At 39.7% G+C, this 20,557-nt stretch overlaps 2 protein-coding genes and 1 long non-coding RNA gene across 3 annotated transcripts in view; all 3 read left to right on the top strand.

Annotated features, from left to right (window-relative positions):
• Positions 1-99: 99 nt before the first annotated feature.
• dcst1 (DC-STAMP domain containing 1) lies at positions 100-5,724 on the top strand. Its single transcript, XM_020041286.3, has 10 exons — positions 100-169; positions 280-405; positions 2,835-2,909; positions 2,995-3,123; positions 3,373-3,512; positions 3,596-3,794; positions 3,918-4,061; positions 4,148-4,269; positions 4,955-5,112; positions 5,491-5,724. Exons 1-10 carry the CDS (start codon positions 124-126, stop codon positions 5,642-5,644), a joined length of 1,293 nt encoding a protein of 430 aa, XP_019896845.1. The 5' UTR covers positions 100-123; the 3' UTR covers positions 5,645-5,724.
• A 1,704-nt stretch (positions 5,725-7,428) lies between these two features.
• adam15 (ADAM metallopeptidase domain 15) overlaps positions 7,429-20,557 on the top strand; it is a 43,226-nt gene continuing 30,097 nt past the window's right edge. Inside the window, exons 1-4 of the mRNA XM_020040827.2 lie at positions 7,429-7,555; positions 7,633-7,753; positions 8,268-8,410; positions 13,133-13,243. Coding sequence (XP_019896386.2) covers positions 7,429-7,555; positions 7,633-7,753; positions 8,268-8,410; positions 13,133-13,243 — 502 coding nt within the window. The remainder of the gene's footprint in view (positions 7,556-7,632; positions 7,754-8,267; positions 8,411-13,132; positions 13,244-20,557) is intronic.
• On the top strand, positions 14,308-19,674 carry LOC109614813. Its single transcript, XR_002195761.2, has 3 exons — positions 14,308-14,697; positions 15,176-15,318; positions 19,444-19,674. It is a non-coding gene; the product is annotated as an uncharacterized LOC109614813 (long non-coding RNA).

Consider the following 20,557-nt stretch of genomic DNA (forward strand, 5'->3'; position numbering starts at 1 on the left):
TTTTAGAATAATTATGTGTAAATACATTTTTTTTCGTGTCAGGATGTTTTGGATTACTCACCAACCTTGTGTCCTTCCCCCTTTCAATGTCCTGCAAAATTTGCCTATTTTTTGGCAGTAACAATGGTTATTTTAAGTGACCTCCCAAGACTCAAAACACCACAATCCAGTGAGTATATTTCAGATTAGTATAGATTAAAGAATTTCGATACACAATTTCAAGGAAATTTGAACGTGTATACTGCGTTTATATGTTTTTTGTTTATGGTTTTGCCACAGCCTTGGAAAGGTTCAGTAGGTGGGTTCTCCCAACTTTTGGCCACCGCTTCCTCTTCAGTCAGCCCCAGGAGTTCCCAGTTGCTCGTTTCTTCATGGGGGCATTATTTGGTGCTGTCAGTGGTGCAGGTAAGGTTTACAGTTTGCAACAATATTTCACTTAGTAATTTTCCAGTGAACTGTATTGAAACCAGTGAGATCAGAGATGTGCTATCTATTGGCTATGTATTGAAGCCACCTTCTGACCATTTTGGCACTCTATTAAAGGGGTTTAATAGAGTTCGGGGGCTCAATGAGTTAAGGTTTTTGTTCGGGGGCTCAATGTGGGCGGTGTTTGACGCCACACTCGTTTGACCACGCCCACCGTTTTTTTTTTTTTTGGCCATCTAATGTTTGACAGTAACACAGCGAATATAAACACACACGTTAGTGCAAGGCACACAGTGAATACGAACGTATTTACATTTTGAAAATTGTTAGAAATACTGTATAAAGTGGTACCAGCACGTGTTAAAACGTTTGCTTCATGCTCAGGGGCGTTGGACTGGGGGGAAAAGGGGTACTAAGTATATAGGGCCCTAATGTGTAGAGGGGCCCTCAAAAATGTTTGAATCTTGAATAAAGTGGGGAAGGGCCCTCAGAGACCGCCTATGTACAGGGCCCAGAATTATGTGCTACATCCATGTTCATGCTATATATCAGAGGCAAGCTACTGATATTGTTACAGTGCAACAGACTTGTTATATTTGACCCCGCCAACACTGAGCCCCGCCCCGAACTGAACAGTGCAGTCAGTGGTACTTGGTAGTTCTAGCATAAATACAAACCCCTATCGGTAGTGATGGCCATTCAAGTCTTCATTACCGTTCTTATAGCAGCAGGATATTATGCTAGCAGCGCCAACTCAGATTTTCTTTTACAAAATAAAAGCCGTAATTGAAATATATAAGGAAATATAATTAACAATCATGTCTGTCAATGTCCGTTCATGTCTGTTTAATGTCCGTTCCAATGTTCTTCTTATCTGTTCTTTTTTATGGACTAGATTGTTAACGATATTGCCTTATATATTTCAATGGTGACTTTTATTGTGATAAAGAAAATCTGGGCATTATATCCTGCTGCTAAAATAATGCTAATGAAGCCTCGTTTGGCCATCACTACCTTTCCGCATATCCAGCGAAACAGCATTTAAAAAAAATATATCTTCTTGTACCGAGTAATAATGTGATCAAGTCATCAATGTTTTGTGAATATTAGTGACATAAAAATATTATCTAGCATGTCATTAATTATCACTTATGAAATTTCAGTGGAATAGTAATATATTCAGGTAGCAGGTTAGCGAGCTAATAAAATACGACCCCTTATTATCGGCCACCTAACTGTTTTGTTGAATTACAATGTATTTCCTTTTTATTTGTGTTATATCATAGTCTCTGAAGTGTCTACTAGAAAATTCTACCTTTTCTTGTCATGTCTGGTCGGTTGTGCAAATCAAACTTCACGACTTGGAATCTCCATACATGACATGGTTAAAATCCCCCCCTAAAAAATTTAACCTCCATACATTTCTATACAAAATAGTGGTGGTCTAGCTGAAAGGATACATTTAATAGCAAAATGTACCGTTGTTCTCTTGTGCATTTACATTTTGAACCTGAGAGGATTCTGTGGCCATTTGAAAAAGCCATGTTAGCAGGCATAAATTACCAGAAGACTGCAGTTAACATTTTAAGTTAAAAAGATATTAAAAAATAATATTTGGAGTGCCTGAGGGAATTCCCTATTTAAACTTTCTCGCCTGCCCGTCTATCAGTTTGAATTGACGTGTAATCTCCTATTTGCTTTCGAAACTCTCAGTACTGTTTAATATCAAATGTTCAGAAATGTGAAGCAGAGAGAGTGAACAAGAAAAGATTGGGCAAAACAAGCATCTATTACCCTACCGTACATGAGGAGTGTATAGAGAATATATGAATGTGCAGAACATGATTTGCATATCTGGATCAAAAATATAATTGTCCTCTTAAAGGGGCAATATGTAATATGTTTGCTGTAGGCCTACTACTTCAAGCATACATGCAAGCAAAAATGACCAGTACACATCTATAGTTAATGTTTTAAGTTAATATTTTATATAATGTTTTTCTACTAAATGTATCTGAGTGCCTGAGATACTCCTCTTTTAAACTTTCTTGCCGGTCCATCAATCAGTTTGCATTGACTTGTAATCTTGTTATACTCGCTTTAGACACTCACAGTACTATCCTTCCCACCCTAAACCACCTTGGACTAGCTAATACTACCATTTGGGTCTCATTCGGTAAGGGAAGACAAGGAAGAGACAAGTCATGTTATTGTTTAGAGGCAGGATTCTACACAGTGACACTTCAAGGACTAAGAAACATTTGTTTACCATTTTAAGGTGTGGGTACTCGAATAAACATGACATAGACAAATAAAAAATGTTCTGGCTTCAGGACAGAGATCTAGCTTCAGTCATACATCTTTTTTACATCATTCATTCAAAGCTTTTTGTGAATTCTCCTGTCCAGGGTTATTCCTGGGTCTCTTTCACAATGTCCCTATGAACAGCGTAAATAGGCTACTAGCAGGATATGCATTTGTTGGTGAGTAGATTGTGGTTAAACAATAAACATTGCTTTGAGTCAAAGATAATGGAAACACATTAAACATGCTCTGTGTGTTTTTCAGCTGTATGCATTCTAGGTGGGGCATTCTCATCCCAATTTCGATGTTCGGTCCTCCTGATGTTTCCCAGCATACTTGGTTCCCGTGGCAGGGCGTACCTCATGCTCTTTGTTGTCTATGGCCTCTATAGTGGTAAGATGGAAAAAAGCTCTGAAAATGTCTTATTGCCTTGCTACTTGTGAAATACACTACTATCTAGTGGAAACCAGAAACACTCTGTAATATGTGATTCATTTTGATGTGAATATCTGGGGTGCTGAAGTCCCCACAAAGACAGTAAACCTGAAAATCGGTCCACATAAGATTTTCTGGCATGTCCCCACTAGAGAAAATGCAGTTTCCAACAAACGTGTGTGTGTGTGTTCGCTCTTATCCTGTCAGGCCCAATCTCCAATATCCACCGTAATGTCCAGGATGTGTCTTTTTCTATGGGCTGCAACATAGAGCTCCAGATCAAACACAGCAAGGTCATGTGGAAGGTGGTGATGGACCCCTTCATGCAGGTGATGCAGAATATTGTGGTAAGTGGACCTTTAAATGGTGTGTGGTTCCCTACTGATTCCTATTGGTTTGTTTAACAAGAATAATTGTCATTTAATTAAAGGTTTCCTTAATGTTGTTACTGGGTCAGGAGGATAATAAGGAATTCACAAAGGAGGCTAGCAGCGTGAGCAGGAAGTTTCAGAGCATCAGGGATGAGGTAATGGGGCAGTATGGATATGACACCCTGGAACAGGGTCCTGTTACTGCGAAGAATAGCACGCAGGAATTGTACGCAGCCAAGACCTTGATGCGATGTGACTGTAAGTTTTGTTTTTGCGTGTGTACAGTCATGTGAAACAGAATGTAACCCCCTGGAAAGCTGTCTTTTTCACATAATTTGGACACTGACAATTTAGTTGTGATTGTACTGATATTCTTCACAGATGTGGTGGAGCAGGGGATAGAGCGCTGTCGTGAGTGGTTCGATGTCAAGTGGCAGGACTGCATGGAGGCCATTCAGGCCCCAGTCATCAACCACATACTGTGTGTTTCTATGAGGTTTCACTTCCTCTGTGACATAATGAGAGGTAGGGCTTAGCCCAGGAGTTTTAGTTAATTCAAATGAATTAGCCTACTTTTCTAATCCCAGTGATGTGTGCCTACTCTCTGAAAGTCATGACCCCCTGGTGCAGGGAAGAGATACCAGTGGAAGGGAACTTTGGGCAAACCTTTGACAAGCTCAACTTCTCCATTGACACACTATCAAGAGAATTCAGCACCACTGTGGTGCTCCAGGTACAACTCCTTTCTCTGTTCTCCAAGACAGATGAATATGGAAGGAAACATAAGAATAGAGTTACACAGAGTTAAGGGGTTTAGAAATGTTTCCCAGCTCAAAATACGTGTACAGTCATGTGAGAAAGTAACCCCATTTAACAAACAACTGAAAGGTTCTACTTTGCAATCATTTATTAATAAAAAATCAGCAGAAATGCAATTTCATAGTGCAGAAAAAGTAATGGGCATTAATAATCTTTGTTTAGAAGGCATTTGATAGTTTTTTTAAATCTTTGATCATGATGTGTTGGTACACACATTAAGTAGACTTCATGGATGTCTGGACCCTCAAAGCAGTCCAGTGTTTTGGTGCACTTGAATCTAATTTTAGCCATTTTATTTGATGGTAAAGGTAGGTGTGTACTAACTTTTTCCGCATAATTTTATTTGCATAGATGGTTTCAAAGTTATATTTTTGGTGTGATTTCTTTAATTGGGGTCCCATTATCAATGAATGTGGTTGGAATTTAACTCAGATATCCATATGTAAAAAAAGAAAGACAACTTTCCAGGGGGTGTGCTTACTTTTTCACATGACTGTATACCTTTCACTTTTGATTATACATCTTGCAATGCTTTAATGTTATGAACAGTTCTTGAGCTTCCACTTTTCCCACTCTTCATTGTGTGTGGTTGCATGTAGGAGCCGGAACAGCAGTCTGTGTTCGGGGTCACAGTCCTACAGGAAGAGTTCACAGAGCGTCTGAGTAAAGCCTTCCAGGAGACTAAAGTCATTCTGGACAAGATTCTAGTCTTCATCCAGCTCCTCCTCTCCTTCACCTTCATCACCATCTTCACAACGTGAGCACACTTAACCAGACAGCAACTCAGTTAGACATGATGCAGTGACATCCTGTGAATTTATGTTATTTATTACAGGGTTTGTGTCAGACATTCTGTGTCTTTGAGACACAGGCTATTAAATGTCTGTCAATGATGGGTTACAGAGTCCATACAGACAGTTTCTCAGTCCAGGTTAACAGCCAGCCAACGGTGGTCCTTTGGGGGTGAGGCCCTGCGTTGTACTCCCAGTCCAGGAGTACACAGGCTGCAGAAACTCCTGCCCCCCTCCCCAGGGACTAGTTATGCACTAGATTGCCTGCAGTTCTCGGATGTGGTTTTATTACTGTAAAGTGTTTATTTCCTGTCTGTTGTAATCCATGCTCTTTTCCTTTGAAGGGCATTTGGATATGTTAGGCAATACAACAAAGACATTCGCTTTGATAACATCTATATCACCACATACTTCAGGCAGATTGACGCCAGGAGAAAGAGAGCAGTAAGCGTACCAGGTTACAGCATGTTTCGCAAAATAGTCAGAGGTACTCAGTAGAACGAGGTGGTTTAAGGGAAATGGTCATTTAAAGAAAGGTAATTATGTATGCGTTTTGCTCTGCACACATATCAATTTGATTTGACTTCAGGACAAACGTTATCTGCTACCTTTGAAGAAAGTTGAGCGGGGTGAGTTCATCAACCCTCAAAGCCTGTCCATACATTCCAGTGAGCTTAAACTTGTGGTGAGTTCCCCCTCCTCTCTCCTGAGTAGATTTTTATCCAATTTCTTTCCCTAATGACTTGTTCATTACTCTTTGGCCATTGCTGACTTAAACCAATACTACAAACCCGATTCCAAAAAAGTTGGGACACTGTACAATTGTGAATAAAAACAGAATGCAATGATGTAGAAGTTTCAAATTTCAATATTTTATTCAGAATACAACATAGATGACATATCAAATGTTTCAACTGAGAAAATGTATCACTTTAAGGGAAAAATAAGTTTATTTTAAATTTCATGGCATAAACACATCTCAAAAAGGTTGGGACAAGGCCATGTTTACCACTGTGTGGCATCCCCTCTTCTTTTTATAACAGACTGCAAACGTCTGGGGACTGAGGAGACAAGTTCCTATTCAAGTTTATGAATAGGAATGTTGTCCCATTCTTGTCTAATACAGGCTTCTAGTTGCTCAACGCCAAATGTTTTCTATGGGTGAAAGATCTGGACTGCAGGCTGGCCATTTCGGTACCCAGATCCTTCTTCTATGCAGCCATGACATTGTAATTGATGCAGTATGTGGTCTGGCATTGTCATGTTGGAAAATGCAAGGTCTTCACTGAAAGAGACGACATCTGGATGGAAGCATATGTTGTTCTAGAACTTGGATATAACTGTCAGCATTGATGGTGCCTTTCCAGATGTGTAGGCTGCCCATGCCACACGCACTCATGCAACCCCATACCATCTGAACCGAGCGCTGATAACAGCTTGGGTTGTCCTTGTCCTCTTTAGTCCGAATGACATGGCGTCCCAGTTTTCCAAAATGAACTTCAAATTTTTATTTGTCTGACTACCGAACACTTTTCCACTTTGCCACAGTCCATTTTAAAAGATGCTTGGCCCAGAGAAAACGCCTGCGCTTCTGGATCCTGTTTAGTTAAGGCTTCTTTTTTGACCTATAGAGTTTTAGCCGGCAATGGCGAATGGCACGGTGTATTGTGTTCACCGACAATGTTTTCTGGAAGTATTCCTGAGCCCATGTTGTGATTTCCATTACAGTATCATTCCTGTATGTGATGCAGTGCCGTTGGAGGACCAATTTGCAACTTGACTTCTGAGAGACACTGCCACTCTGAGAGGCTCTTTTTATACCCAATCATGTTGCCAATTGACATAATAAGTTGCAAATTGGTCCTCCAGCTTTTCCTTATCTGTACATTTAACTTTTCTGGCCTCTTATTGCTACCTGTCCCAACTTTTTTGGAATGTGTGGCTCTCATGAAATCCAAAATGAGCCAATATTTGGCATGACATTACAAAATGTCTCACTTTCAACATTCGATATGTTATCTATATTCTATTGTCAATTAAATATAAGTTTATGAGATTTGTAAATTATTCCATTCCTTTTTTGTACAGTGTCCCAACTTTTGTAGATTTTGGCATTTAAGTGATTTTACTAGAAATCCAGGAAAAAAATTGTCAAATGGCCTGATTCTGGCTGTATCCATTTAAAGAGTTGAAAACAAGAATTGGGATTTAGCTATTTTATGGATGGACATCCCACCTAAGGGAAGTCAAGTCTCATCCCAGATCTGTGTTATTGGTTTCAGATGGCCAGCCTGCTGCAGGTCGTCTCTCTGGCTGTGTTCGTCTGTGTGCTTCTAGCCGTCGACATGGTCCTCTACCACATCTTTGACATAATCCGCAGACACACCTTCACAGAGTTCTCCCTCACCAGTGAGTGCCGCACCCTCCATCACATCATTACCACAGTGTAGTTGCGTTGACTAATGTTAATGTTATGTCTTATTCAGGTAGACACCATATAGACATTAACGTAGGCGGACAGTCCATGATGGCCAAGCTCCTGAGGAAGACCATCGGGGCCCTCAACTCTTCCTCTAACGTGGACATGCAGTCCAGTAACCAGCGTAGGTGGCCTTACGCTTATTCTGTCTCACAGTGCAGTTTCGGGTCTAGGACTGTTGTGCTAACATAATGATTGGCAGACTGTGTGTGTTGTGGCTAGCTAATCTACCCATCTTACTGGATGCACCGTGGCTCAGGGCTTGTCTAGGTAGCCCGGTCTTGTCGAGACAGTTTAGCCATTTGTCAGAGGCATAGAACACACACACTGGAGCATCAGCAACAGGGTGGCAACTAGGAGATACCCCACATCTGCAGTACACATCCAATACAATAGTAATATATTTTGTCACCAGGTGAGTAATACTATGAACACCTTCTCAGCAATGACCTGGGAGTAATTACAGTTACCGTCTTGCTCCAGGATAGAACCGGGGATGTTTTTCTTTTCACCTTGTCAGCTCTGGGATTTATATTCATATGTGCTTTTCAGAATGAAGTCGAACATAGACTCTGTAGTGAATACGGAGCAGCAGTTACAGCAACATAAACAGCAGTCCCCTCTCTCTTCCTTTTGTGTCAGACTGCCTGCCCCAGCCCAGGGCCATGACCACAGAAGACTACGTGTGGAGTTCTGTGCCCCTCCTGATGATGGCCCTAATGTGCTGCCTGCAGGTATACAGCAACCGACTGCGCAGGGTCATCTCTGCCTTCTACTTCCCCAAGGTGAGGACACGGACACACAGACATGCATACACACATATCTGTATATACACACACCTGTGAAAAATGAAAAATAAAAACCTTACAATAACCTGGTTGCATAAGTGTGCACACCCTCTTATAACTGGTGATGTGGCTGTGTTCAGAATTAACCAATCACATTCAATCTCATGTTAAATAGAAGTCATTACACACCTGCCATCATTTAAAGTTACTCTGATTAATCACAAATAAAGTTCAGCTGATTTTGCTGACATTTTCTTAGTTGCATCTCAGAGCAAAAGCCATGGTCCACAGAGAGCTTCCAAAGCATCTGAGGGATCTTATTGTTGGAAGATATCAGTCAGGATAAGGGTACAAAATAATTAGATATAATAATTAATAAGCATTAGATATACCATGGAACACAGTGAAGACAGTCGTCCTCAAAGTGGAGAAAATATGGCACAACAGAGACATTACCAAGAACTGTAATGTCTCTTCAAGTTCAAGTTCAAGTTCATTTATTCATATGGGACCTCTCACTCGGGCTGTAAACAATGACCTCGGTCTTATCATCATTTAGAGAGAAGAAATTTTGAGCCAGCCATGCCTTCACCTCCTCTAAGCATAGCAGAAGAGAGTTTAATGCTGCAGGATTGTTTCGCTTGATTGGAATGTAAATTTGAGTGTCGTCCGCATAAAAGTGAAATGATACACAGTGTTTCCTAAAAACTGCGCCCAGCGGTAGTATGTAGAGAGAAAATAGAGAGGGAGACAAAATGGAGCCCTGTGGAAGACCACAGCTCAGAGGTGCCATGGAGCAGGAGAAGTTGCCCATCTTTACTAAAAACTTTCTGTCAGAAAAGTAAGACTGGAACCATGACAAAACAGAGCCTTTTATGCCCACCCACGTCTCCAGTCTAGCTAACAGAGTAGTGTGGTCAACGGTGTCAAAAGCCGCCAAAAGATCTAAAAGAACTAGAACCACAGTGTCTCCAGAGTCAGTAGAGATATAAATGTCGTTTAGCACTCGCAGGAGAGCGGACTCAGTGCTGTGGGCAGTCCTAAACCCAGATTGAAAAACCTCATATATACAGTTGATCCAACACAATTTTCTCCAATAACTTGGAAATGAAAGGTAAGACAGAGATTGGCCGGTAATTTTTTAAAACAGAAGGATCCAGTGAAGGCTTCTTGAGCAGAGGAGTGACCGTAGCCACTTTAAAATTGGCCGGAACAGAGCCTGTGTTTAAACACTTGTTAATAAGAGATACCATACCTGGACCCACCGAGTTGATGATTAATTTTTAAGATCTCGGCTGAATGATATCATTTGGGCAAAACTTTAATGTCTCTTTTCATCTGGATGTCCCTCCAGTACTTTTAGAGTATTGTTAACATGAAAAGATGAGAAGAAAACTGGTCAGGGACGCTTCCAAGAGGCCTACAGCAACATTAAAGGAACTGCAGGAATATCTGGCAAGTACTGGCTGTGTGCTACATGTGACAACAATCTCATGTATTCTTCATATGAATGGGCTATTTTTGGGAATCATGGACACTGCGTCCTCCAAACTAAAGAGGAGAGGAACCATCTGGCTTGTAATCAGCGCACAGTTAAAAAGCCAGCATCTGTGATGGTATGGGAGTGCATTGGTGCACATGACATGGGTGACTTGCACATCTGTGAAGGCACCATTAATGCTGAACAATATATACAGGTTTTGGAGCAACATGTTCTGCCATGCAGACAATGTATTTTTCAGGGAAGGCCTTGCTAATTTCAGCAAGACAATGCCAAACCACATTCTGCACGTATCACAAAAGCATAGCTCCACAGTAAAATAGTCTGGGTGCTACACAGCCCTGCCTGCAGTCCAGACCTGTCACCCATTGAAATCATTTGGTGCAATATGAAATAAAAAATACAACAAAGGAGACCTCAAACTTTTGAGCAGCTGAAATCCTTTACCAGGCAAGAATGGGAATACATTTCACTAGCAAAACTACTGCAATTGATCTCCTCAATTCCCAGACACTTTTAGAGTATTGTTAACATGCCCCTGTCTCAACTTTTTTTTAAACGTGTTGCTGGCATGAAATTCAAAATGAGCATGTATTCTTTTCAAAAACAATACAATTTCTCACTTTCAACATTTGATATGTTGTCTTTGTACTATTTTCAAATAAATATAGGGATAAATGATTTGCACATAACTGGGTTCTGTTTTTATTTGCTTTTTATGCATCCCAGCTTTCTTGGAAACCGGGTAGTAGTAAAACAAACAACTTTCTCACATAGGCATTCACATAGGTACAATATGCTGGTAGCTTTAGGGTTAAGGCCTAGTTATGCACATTCTTGTTTGGCTCTAATTTATTTTAATTGTTCCAAATGAAGCAAGGGTTTTATGAAATTAACACCAATATCTTGTGCAGTTTCTCCATAAACATGTACTGTTTGTATGCATAGGAATGTGAAGAACTCTTGCCTAATTCATACATAAATTAATGTAATTAACATGTTCATGCCAACCTGAGCACCAAAGCTGGTTGAGGTATATTTCAGTGTATTCAAAGGATTTAGCACAACGTGTACACACAGTGAATGTGGCCATTTTTCTCCCAATCCAGAAAGAAATGTGCTGGCTTGTGTGTGTTGAGTAAAGCAGAGCTGAGAGAAGCTTACTGTAATAGCATTAGACACTAAGTATTCTGCTCTTTCTGAAGCCTTAGCTACAGTATTGCATTGAGAGGGTAAAGAAAGGCCTAATTAGAGGGTACGAGAGGGAGAAAGACTAAGAGATTCTTCCCTTGAATCAGGGATTGGTTTAGTCCTGGGACACCAGGTGAGTTGAGCATATAAAAAAGATAGGGGGCCTCTAGTGGCCAAAAGGCACTTTTTATCATGGACATTGCCATTGTAGACATGAAACATTTTAATGTTGTCATGAGGGTGGAACTCAACTTCTTTTTGCTGATCCTTCCTGCTGACTGGGTTGGAGTCATATCAAACTATCCTACAAAAGGGGAGGCAAAGCAGGAGGGGAAACTCAATAACTGGGTTGGAGTCATATCAAACTATCCTGCCAAAGAGGAGGCAAAGCAGGAGGGGAAACTCAATAACTGGGTTGGAGTCATATCAAACTATCCTGCCAAAGAGGAGGCAAAGCAGGAGGGGTAACTCAATAACTGTCAAACCTAGTTAAGATAAAAATGTATTGGTATTTTGATATGCAAGTCTTATTTTATCCAACAACAGTTTTGAAATGTTGTGGTTGTTACGAGTGTACCGAGAAGTATTATGCACGCCAGTGATACATGAAACTTTTCTCCCTGATATATTGTCCTGCCTGCACCACATTTGTTCAGTCAAAGTTAACTTCTTACATTTGTCATGTTATCTTCCAGTGATCTATCCCGCTAGATTAATGGCATAGCAACAGACTGGAATTGGCTATATAATGGATAACAGAGGAATCTCATACATATTATATTGAGTTGGATACATTAGATATAAGATGCCTACCAGACAACTTGAATTACAATAAATTGGCCTGGGAAAAGTCAACATAAGATATAACTAGATTGATAGAACAGCTATGTCTAGCTACGATTCACAAATTATGTTTTGGCTGGAGACAGAAGTGCAGAGCTGCGCCTTGAGATGACTTAGTAATAAGAACAGGAGCCAGGTGTGTGTGTTGTCTGGGTAGGGAGTGGAGATTAATTCCAATCCAATCATGGTAGCAGACTCAACCAGGACCGCAAACGTTTCTTTACCTATATCAAAACTTTGCCAATGGAGGTGTTTAGAGCAAAGATCGCTGAATATTAAAATGTGTAACAAATAACAAGACATATCTTCCATTCCAAAGAGATAAATAGGAAGGAGCTTGACACATGTCTGTTCAACTCTGTGGACAACAAATTCCATTAACACGACCATTTAATCCTTAGTTTTTATCTTAGGTTCCAACCACTTGACTACTATACATTAAAATGACAGATTCCTTCAATGGCAGTGGCTATACTCAGACACACTTCATAATAAGAGCTGTATAATTCTATTTGGGAGAGTGTAAGGAACTATGAAGTCTAAACATATCAGGAGGTGGGGAATCTGAGGACCGTAATAGCCCTGCTGCCTAAGGTCAACAAGGGTGGAACATGCCAGTGTTAAAGCACCTATGGAGTAACTGTAGAGGGCAGATTACCATAGTAAAGAGAGTGAATGATAACTCTCTGAGTGTCACTTAGCACTGAATCAGCTGAAGTGTCATTATGGTTTTTAGTCCTCCCTTCCTTAATACTCTCTGCAGGGGATTAGTTTCACAGATCAAGCAATATTAAGCTCCTGCCTCCTGCACATTCAGCATGTGGGCGAGAAGTGCAAGCGTGTGAAAGTGTGCAGAACGAAGGCGCCAACTGCCCCAGGGGAGTTCTGTTCTGCCCTGACCTCCGAATCATCCTCATGATGCACACTATTTGATATGGTATTAATACAGCACTGAAGTCCAGTTGCCCTGGTCAGGCTAATTCAGATATCTCCATCAGTAACAGAAACAATGGTCTGTCTTTATCTGTCCCTAGATTTGACTTCTCATCTAAATGTTTGCATTCATATCTCATGTCTGTGTCAGTCTGGTCTACTCACTTTATTTTCCTTTTACACCTTGTTATTTTTTTATTTCTTTACTGCCCCATCTCCCACAATCCCTTTGGATGTTGCTGTCTTTTTAGCGGGAGAAGAGGCGTACCCTGTTCCTCTACAACCTGCAGATCCAAAGACGCATCTCATACATCAAAAGGCAACGGAAACGACTCATGCAGCTAAGAACAAGACAGAAAACTGTATGTACCCTTTGTATTTAACTACTCTTTCATTTAAACACTGTTTATTTTAAAGCCTTTTATGTCCTCATTCACATTATAAGATGGCTCTTTGATTAGCTTTTGAGAACTTATGACTGAATGGCTATGGTGTCTTTAATTTGAAAGTCAAAAAGGCAGACTCCTTTTTCTGGAATGATTTCCAAGATAATTCAAAACAAACCTAGACAAACAAACTCTTTGGGACATTACCTCCCTCCTGCTCACCTTCCAGGACCATTTTCTCTCCGTCCGATCTTACTTTATTCTGTTCGGTCTTCTCCATTAATGCTTTTCATGCCCTGTGACCCGCCATAATTAGGACCAATATATTCCTCACTGATTTGTAAAGCTATTTGTCTCCCTGTCCTTACAACGCAGGTCCCACTCTCTCCATTCCTCAGTCTTTACTGTTCACCTCTTCTTCCTTCCAGGTGTTTTCTGGCGTGCTATTTAGACTGGAGAGCCTAGGCTACAGGCTGCGGAGGTGCTGGGTGTGTGGGGAGAGGCAGCGGGGTAACAGGGCCGTAGAGTGCACAGTCATAGGCTGCCAGGCGGCCTACTGCCCCCAGTGCTGGAGGGACCTGGGCCATCTCTGTTACGCCTGTCTCCCCAGTAGCAATTGGGACCCAGGGGAGAGCTGCTCAGACACAGAGGTTTACTATGTCCGTTAGGCTCTTAACCTAATCCCATGGAGACACAGTAAAGATATTTAGCATTAGCCCATTACAGATTTTGATTCTTAATCTTTAATAGCAATAGAAGCAGACTTAGAAAGAACAGTTCATCACCTACTGTTATCAATATTACAATATTCTATAATTATGTCTCTAAAGAAAAATGATCTATTTCATTGAATTCCTGACCACGATTGTATACCCTGTGACTAACTCATCTTGCTGCTAACTAGACCGTTATAGCTATCAAAATAGTTCTTAGCAGTGGTTATTTAGCAATACTGACGAATTACGCAACTGTGTAAGAAAATCCTTTTGGATGTTTGTGACAATATGATGATTTATCAGATTGGATAACATTTGCTAAACAATTACATAATGTTTGACTGTAATATATCTTCCAAATTTATAGCTTCTATTATTTTATAAATTGCATTTCTATTAGTATTTGTCATCAATCTATTTGAATATAATATAGAAATGATCTCTTCGAATAACTATAGAATGTGACTGCAGAGACGTTCAGTCAGTGAAGAGTTAAAGCCCAAAAGGAAATCCCGCCTATTACGAGGTTCTGAAATGCGATTACACCATCGCTATGAACACAGTCAGTCAGAGGCTTGTGTCCAGAAGACTTATACATATGCGAAACTGTGCCCTCCAAGAAATAGGATTTTCTGGAACATACTCCGGATTTTAACAACATTGCAGTGGACACCCAGTTATGGACAGGACACCCAGTTGTAGTTCAGTGTGAAGGTAACGCCGGTACTGGAAATAGGACGCGGCATAACTGAAGACTAGAAGCTATCGGGCTGGTCTCGTTTTTAGGCTTGTTAAGTGTGTTTCTGGTGTGGGATAATAGCGCAGGTGAATTCAATGAAGACGTCAGCTTATGTTTCTCTTAAAATAGTACGTTCTCTTACCCATGTCACACTTTAGCTGGTTTTGTTGATTTGCGGGTGCCTACTGTGTTATAGTATTTCGCTTGAAATGTTCCGCCGTAATTAGGACGTTGAAGTAGTAATATAGTCACCTCCGACAACCTGTTGCCTTTATACCGTTTCTGAATGCCTTTCACGGTTATAGCGCTGTTTTACAGTTTTTATGTGGATTAAACGATGGACAAAAGACAGTTTCACTTTTCAACAATGTTTCCACCTCGAGCACTGACTACGTTGTTGCTACTCCTGGCAGTAATATTTCTTGATACTCTCTCATTGACATTACCTATTAGCCGTTCGGGATTACTGGACGATGGCGACTCTTTGGAATATTTGCTGGAAGAAAGTAATACGAACTCCAATAAACAAGGGGGAAAGACATCTCAAAAGAACCTGTCTCATTTGAGCGCATCATCATCTTACATCTCACTTACAAGTATGTATTTCAGATTATGCGACTGCCATTAACCCTATACTGTATGTCCCAAGAACCCAGCATAAATTGGGTGTTTTCATTTATTTGACTTTCAGTGATCGACTTGTGCACCGCTTGTTTTAAGCCTCGCGATAAAGTGACTTAACGTTTCATTTTCAGAAAACCTAGGGTAACAAGTAGAACACAACAATGTTAAAGTTTAACAATGTTAAAGTTAACTCGTTTTATTGACAATTGTTCCTTCCTAAGTTAGTGGAATATGGATGTAATAGTGAAGAGTAACAATTGTGGAGTTTTTTCACAGCGACTATGTGGGCTTTCTGGAAGAAGTTCTAAAAAATGTTGTTGGTTAGAGACAAATTATTTGGGATAGATTCAGCTTTACATGGCTCTACCTCAGGACCTCTCAGGTACCAACAGATGCAAAAGAAATGAAAACTCCAATGCTACAACCTAGTAGTCTGTATCTTAAACACACAAGTTTTAATAGGGTTAAAAAGTCAGAATCAAACCACTGACTTATTGGGTTTATTTTATTTTAAATTGATGTTTGTATGTGGATGAGGCCAATCAAATTCACTCAAAACAATAATTGTCAATTAAATGCCAATTAAATTATTTTGGAGATTTTACTATAACCTAACGTGTATGAGGGGCTTTTAAATGTTTAAGGTAAGTCCTTACCTTTCTTTAGTACAACTGTGTCATTGTGGTGAGGAGTTCAAATCTGGGTCAAACAGTCCTAGTCAAGTCCTGGACTCGGGTTGTCCTGCAAAGTATAGACAGGGCTTCCATGTTGTTGCACTAAATTACTTCTCGCCTTCGGGATATGATAAGAATAGCTGGACAAGATGTGCTTCGAAATGGCATCTTGTCTAGTCTTCGACTCCCCTGAAGCTGCAAAGAACAAGCTGTGTTGAGGCACGGCGGTAATCGCTAATTGGACATTCTGAATTTAGAGTGAAGAAAAGTGGGTACATTTGGGAGGAGAAAAATAAAGAAAAATTGTGCTTTGAGACAATTCTAACTTATGTTTGGCTGACATTTTACTTTCTAAACAAATTTTGAAACAGACAAGATATGAGGATACAAAGCCAGATTGAACTCTTGAATTAATTTGACTTAAATTTGATTAGACAACCCTAAACATTAGTGTGTAGGGTTGAATAAATGGGATTGTCTAATTAATGCACCACAAGTCACCAACAGACACTTGGAAACACCTGGATGCCAGTGTGTTTAAGTGTTGTTATTTTCCAGTCAAGAGGTTGTCCAAAGGCACAGTGGATCTTGGTGGTCCTACTTCACAGGGTTCTGCTGTCCTGTAATATTACATATTGTAGTTATATAGAGGGGCTAGAGTGTTGGTATGTTTATTACACTGATAACACTACCTTTCTATTGTGTACACTTTAATTATTACTATGGAAATACACACCTACGTACAGTGTTGCTGGAAAGTATGTGAACACTACAGGATGGCCATTATTTTTGCAAAAAATATTAAAATCAACTCAAATGTATTTTCTTAACCGCAGTTTGTAACAAAGACATTCCAAATAAAGCACACAAACAAAAACACATTGTTTATTGAATATAAGTGTGAAGCCTTTAATTCAATAGCTAGTGACACCTCCACTTGGAATAAGCATCTCCTATATCCACTAATCACTCTCTGATGTCTTTACGAGGGATTTCTGCCCACTTCTTACAGAACTTGGCCAATTGAGAGAGGTTTGAGGGGTGTTTGGCATGTATTGCCTACTTCAGGTCCTGCAACAGCATACCGATTGGATTAAGGTCACCTTGACTAGGCCAATCTGAAACAAATCTTTCCCCTGAGTCATTCTTTTGAATATAGGATTTAAAATAAAATGTTTCATATGAGGCACACCATGTCACCTTTTATCTCTCAATATGTATGTGAAATCATAGATGTTTGTGCAATCTTTTAGTGTATCAAAGTAGTGCAGTTTTTGCATCATCTGTGTGATTAAATTGTTGACTGCATTTACAGTTTGTTTTGGTTTTGTTTTGTGCTATGTTTTGCCCAACTGAACGTGATTGGTAAATGATGACTGGAGTAACTCCACATGTTCTCATACATATGGAGGTAGTGTGGGAAGGCTACTGATAAGTGTGCACTGGGAATGAAAGTGGCCTGTATCGTTAAAGTACTTGCGTTAACTGCCAGCCAGCCAGTAATCAACAATCCTTATAAAAATGTGTAGTGCAGCCAGAAGTCATGTAATAAGTTGAATGAAGTCCACCTGATCTCATATTAAATCCACCCGTTTCTGGAAGGCCCCAGTGTATGGCAGAGAAAATATACAACCACAACATGAAGACTAAGTATATATAAAAAAATCTGTAACAAAGTTCTTGAATATGGAATATTCAACATTTCAAATATCACTTTTGTCAAAAAAGTCACATCGTATATTGAGGGCCGTGGTCAGAATTCTGATGTTCAAATCAGTAATTACATTTCACAAGCTTGTGCATTTAGGTACGTGCATTTAGGCAAGCTTATGTTCGCAAGTTTGTTCATTTAGTTTTTGCTTGCAAGTAATATGTGACAAGCTTGTACAATGAGGTTTGAACACACTTTTTAAAAGTTGCCATTCTGTTACAAAACATTTGTATAAATTCCACTTGAATTGCAAGCATATTTTATAACCAGATTTACAACGAGCAAATTCTGGCTGAAATGCACACGTTTGTTTCTGCACTCTCAGAATTTTGTCAGCTTTACTGTCTAACGAGAAGTTTTGTATTTCAAGGTTAGTAAGAGAACATTCGAGAGAGGGTTGGGCCTTCTAGTCTTGACCAATCAGTTAGATTGGCATTGCTACAACCAACACCATTAGGCGGATTCAAGATACGCCATTAAAAAGATATCCTACTTTGAACATCCCGAAGAGCACAGTTAAATCCATTACCGAAATGTTTTGAAGTAAATGGCACAAGCACAAGTCTGCAAAGTCAACACTGCTCATCTCGTTGAGAACAACAAACAAGTATGGTGGCAGCATCTTATGGGGGCACTTTAATTGGAAGAGGCTAGGCGACTTGTCAGGGCTGAGTGCAAGATGGACACAAATATAGAAATAAACTATTGGAAACCTGCATTTGATCCTAAATTCAAAGCCAAGGCTGTACTGGAGTGATTTCAAAACAATAAACTGAGTGTCCCATGATGGCCTAGTCAAAGTCCAGACCTCAAACTAATTGGGAATCTGTGGCAAGACATGACAGTTGCTGTTTCGACTTGAAACAGCTTCAGCAGTTTCTCAACTCTCAATAGCAATGGGCAAACATTGCAGGAACCACATTTGCAAAGCTGATAAAAACCCACAGATATAATTGCTGCCAAAGGTGTTTCTGAAACGTATAGACAGTGTGGGGGATACGTATTTCTATTAACTTCTTACATCTAAATACCCTTTGTACTATATCAAATGTATATTTGTTCCTTCAGAGTGTTGTGTGAATCAAAGAGAGAGTCCAAGTTCAACCTGTTTTCATTCTAGATTGTAACAAAATTAAGTGATGGGGGTGAATACTGGTATAATATACTTGTTATTGAAACCATAGTATGTGCATGATTCCAGTTGATACCATGGTACAGTATACATCATGTAATAGTTGCAATAGACCATATTCATGTGTTTGTAAGGGTAGCAACACAATTCTGCAGGTAGAACGCAATTTTCTAGAGGACATTTTATAACAATGACTCAGCGAATAAAGTTTTTTGTCACCCAACTAATAACGTTTTTGATCTGACATTGTGATAGTCATTTTAGAAGATTTTCAATGCTGTACGTGCTGGGCAGACCAGGGATATGCTGTCATTGGCAAATGACTACCCTTTACCCAGTTAATTGATTGGTTGGGGAAGGAGGTTGAACACTTTGGGAGGGGGGTTGTGTCAGGGGAAGAAGAACCCCACCTGCACCATCATCAGCCCTTGTTCAACATGAGAGCGACTTGTTGCATACAAAGTGAACAAACTACTCAGTGAGTTGATATGCCTTTACACTCAAGGGCTGGTCAAGGTATTGCATGTCAATCTTCTCTGAGCCTATCAGCCTGCAAAGATTATCAGTTGTGTCCTTTCAGAACCTCCAGGACCTCCGAGAGGATGCCAACGATTCCAGACCGGAACCACGGAATATAAGGCTGTTGAAAGCAATATTCCCTCATGCACAAGATTCAGTCTCATTGAGTACACCCTATTTGCAGTATATAATAGATCTCCATTGTTAATGTGAATTAACATAATATCTGCAATTTTTAAATGCAAGTAACCAAAATAAATGTAACTATGCCACAGTATTTTATTTTACTTTCTCCTACCAACAAATAATTGTTTTTTATGCCTCACTGAGTAATTAACTGAGAAATTAGTGATGGCTGTGGTACCAAATGTAATAGTTATGTTTGGCTACTCGTTAGGATTTTCTGCCTCTGTGACTTACACTAACAAATTAGGTGTGGCTTAAGTTATCAGTATCACTGTTCACAATGTACTGCCATTTAACAGGGTGTTGTTCCTTTAATGGTCTTGTTGAAGCATACTGTTTATAATATGAAAGTATCTTAAGGTTTAAGTGTGACATTCATTGGGGAAAACTGAGCTGCAGTTACCATATTTACAGCATATTAGCCTGTGCTTAGACTAGTCACATTAGAATTGACACTGTATTATACTGTACTTTTTCCAACCAGTGCACACTTATTTCACATTTGAAAAATGTCACACTATAATTTTTCTGTTTCCCTGTATGAAATACACCACTAGCTTGATTTTGATTCATTTGGGAAACCTAGGAAAATTTTGTTTTTGAGTTATTTTCCTATAATTCTAATTTACTTGCAATAACGCATTGTTGATGTTGTGTATGTATAATCATATTCCTGATATATCCCCATTTATGAAATTTACAAGGCTTCAGCTTTAATATTCTATTTCATATAAAGATAGCAATAATCACATGCTGTTTAAGACTCATTCTCAAGCAGATCCCCATTTCTTAAACTTCTCATCATTAGAAGGGTATAGCAAAGCTTCTGAATGTCATAGAGACAAAGATATTGGGTTGGGTTGTGCATTTTAATACTTGTTTATGTGTCATTATATATCTGCGGAAAATATTGAGAAAACAAATGTACCCTTGAATATAAGGAAAATCCTGCAGCCAACTATTAAACATTGCCAGCCTGTGTTCAGGGC

This window comes from Esox lucius, chromosome 20 (genome assembly GCF_011004845.1).
Source record: "Esox lucius isolate fEsoLuc1 chromosome 20, fEsoLuc1.pri, whole genome shotgun sequence".
NCBI lineage: Eukaryota > Metazoa > Chordata > Actinopteri > Esociformes > Esocidae > Esox > Esox lucius.

Excerpts from the sequence above, each read along its gene's own strand:
- dcst1 (XM_020041286.3), top strand. The coding sequence starts at position 124 with ATGGTTATTTTAAGTGACCTCCCAAGACTCAAAACACCACAATCCA. Across the intron at positions 406-2,834 it reads TGGTGCTGTCAGTGGTGCAG|GGTTATTCCTGGGTCTCTTT; the intron begins GTAAGGTTTACA and ends TCTCCTGTCCAG. Across the intron at positions 4,062-4,147 it reads CCTCTGTGACATAATGAGAG|TCATGACCCCCTGGTGCAGG; the intron begins GTAGGGCTTAGC and ends ACTCTCTGAAAG.